The sequence below is a fragment of the Austrofundulus limnaeus genome, unplaced genomic scaffold (genome assembly GCF_001266775.1).
Source record: "Austrofundulus limnaeus strain Quisiro unplaced genomic scaffold, Austrofundulus_limnaeus-1.0 Scaffold1544, whole genome shotgun sequence".
NCBI lineage: Eukaryota > Metazoa > Chordata > Actinopteri > Cyprinodontiformes > Rivulidae > Austrofundulus > Austrofundulus limnaeus.
The window spans coordinates 1,128-3,754 of record NW_013953946.1 but is presented as its reverse complement, the minus strand read 5'-3'; the positions used below and the strand labels follow the sequence as shown (position 1 = coordinate 3,754).

Here is a 2,627-nt window from a genome sequence, read left to right as displayed (position 1 = left end):
TGTCTAGAATGTGTCTAAAAAACAGTACTATATAACATTTTAGACACATTCTAGACAGTTTATCAGCTAAAAAAAGTTAATTTTGGGGTAAGTTACTCTTTAAGCTGTCTGCCCTCGCCTCTTTTGTCCTGCTTTAAGTGCAAACAAAGGTTTCGCTATGGAAGAGCAGTTTAGGATAAAATGTTGATAGAACACCATGCCGAGGAAAGAATTGATCTTTTTAACGGATGGTGGACGACTACCCTCTTCCATGTGGTCTGAAGTTGACATCCTGGTAATCACCTCTACTTTTTCCGGGTCCACAGTTGCCATCAATGACATGTTCCAGAAAACTGACTTGCTTCCACATCAGATGGCACTTTTTAGGAGCTAATTTAAGGTTGTTCTCTCATAACCTCTGGAAAACTATTTACAGTCTTGACAAAGCCTCATCCTCTGATGGTGCAAATACAAGTAGATTGTCAAGATAGGATAAATCTAAAGAAACCAGCAGATTGTGTTGAATCTTCACTTTCAGTCTCCCATCCTGAGCAGGAAATTGGCAACAGTGGTTCAAATCTGGTCCTTAATCATTTTATTTTTCCAATGATGTGTTAATTTGGCAACTCTGAAAAGTTTAACACTGAAATTTTAACACTCCGGTTTTTGCTGTGTGTGATGGATTTGCCACCTGTCCAGGAGCCTATTGCACAAATCTAGGATAAGGGATTAAGCTGGGATTTTGGTGTAAACCTGAATTAATTAAGCCTTAAATCTGTTGCATGGGAGGGGAGGCACTTGTAATAAGTGCTCTGAAACTAATCTGGTCCTGACCAGGTTTAAAGTGGAACTTATTTATTCTTCTAAGTAAAAGAGTCACTTTACTGCAAAAACTGTTCATCTAACAAAGTCTTCTAATCTTATATCAGCTAATGATAATTGATCTTGTTAATTTATCGTATTTTGATCTTGTTTTGAGACCAATATTCTAAGCGAGAGCAGAATGTGTTGGATTATTAATATTGTTAACCTGAAAAGTTTTCTTTATTTAAAGAATTCTTACCAAGCGTAATCTGCAGATAATTATTATTAATTTGAAAAGATTCAGAGTATAATCTAGTATTTTTAAATTATTTTTAGATGGCTAATTTTTGCAATGTCTGATCAGAAATCAGTGTTTCATACAATTATTAAATTTATTATTTTTTCTTTGCATTAAAATACATATTACATATTAAATATATTTATTTTATTTATTTATCAGATTATCCATGAAAAAGAATAATTTAAAAAAAGACTTAACCTCAGCTTCGCCTTTAAACTAGTGTCAGAGCCTGACATGCAATTATTCCAAATCTCCCCTTTGTGCCTGCTGCTGCACCCCTTAGGTCTATGTCATCTAAAATCAAGGAAGTTTATTTTTAAAATACATCTCACTTAACAGAATAATTATTATTTGTTGCTTTAAGATGTTTGAATGATTTCCTCCACAACAAAATCTTTCATTATTATTATTATTTTTTGTCTTTATGTTGCCAGGATTCTAACAATCCGGTGCTGGCTAAATATAACGTCGGGTCGATGTCACACAAGAAACCAGAGTGATGAGCAACATGCCCCTGAAGCCTTACCAGATGATGCCCATCTGCCGCCTGCTGACTCCAATACCAAACAAATGCACCTCAACTCCATCAGAACAGGGGTCTAAGGAAAACTGATATGACAAACTTGATGAAATCAAGTGTTAAAATATGTTTTTGTTTTGGAATTACTCCAAACTTTATTTATATAAATTATTGTAAAAAATAATATTTGTCATATAGTGGAAATAATGGAATGGAATGTCCAGAAAATATGTAGAAAAAGGTGTAATGTTTCTTTGTTTTGTTTTGTTTTTTTCACCAGGGCTTTGAAGTGAAGGTATATGTGGAGTTCATTCCTCAGGGTGAATAAATCTTAATGCACCGCTTGTCTGTATTTAGTATGTTTCCTGCTGTTACACTGTAAAGGATCTTTCTTCTTTATAAGTAATTTGATTTACCTGAAACGTGATGCACTCATGGAACCTTGTTCAGATTTTCATTTTAAACATGACTTGCTAGTCACATAAAAAATAACATAACATCACATAAAATAACTCATTTATACCTAATTCATGGTTAGGGTTAGGGTTATAATTTAGAAATATTTAATGTTACATCACTGATTTTTTTTAAAAAAGATTTCTGAAAAGTTTTCTGTCCCAAACCAATTTTAATCTGGTACTCTGCAGAGTACAGAGTTTAATAGAGCCGCCTCCAGTTCTCCTCAGGCTGAAATGCAACATGAAGCATGGAGGTCTGCCTCATATCAGTCATAAATAAATAGCTTAAAAAATTGAACCACAAAGAGGATCTCCAAGTTAATTCAAACTACAAAGTTGCCACTGCACGAAAAATGGGATTTCGTCCCTGGTAGACTGCTGTGAATCCCACTATTAGACTGCTGTGAATCCCACTAAGTCACAGCAATTATCAGCCGTTTATTTTGGGATCAAAGAGTTTTGTCAGTTCCACTATTCATCCACTAGATGTCCTCCTGGAGCACAGCCTGCAGGAGGGCAGAATCTCCAGCAGGTGTGCAAGTCCCACACCTGCAATTCATCTACC

General features: G+C 35.0%; 1 protein-coding gene across 3 annotated transcripts in view; it reads left to right on the top strand.

Annotated features, from left to right (window-relative positions):
- LOC106535730 (major facilitator superfamily domain-containing protein 6-A) overlaps positions 1-1,948 on the top strand; it is a 46,156-nt gene extending 44,208 nt beyond the window's left edge. The window contains exon 7 of one of the 3 annotated variants that reach the window (XM_014032800.1): positions 1,519-1,948. In XM_014032800.1, the coding sequence (XP_013888254.1) occupies positions 1,519-1,584 (66 nt within the window). In that variant the 3' untranslated portion in view covers positions 1,585-1,948. The remainder of the gene's footprint in view (positions 1-1,518) is intronic. The other 2 variants (XM_014032801.1, XM_014032802.1) reach the window with 2 other exon arrangements.
- Positions 1,949-2,627: the final 679 nt, after the last annotated feature.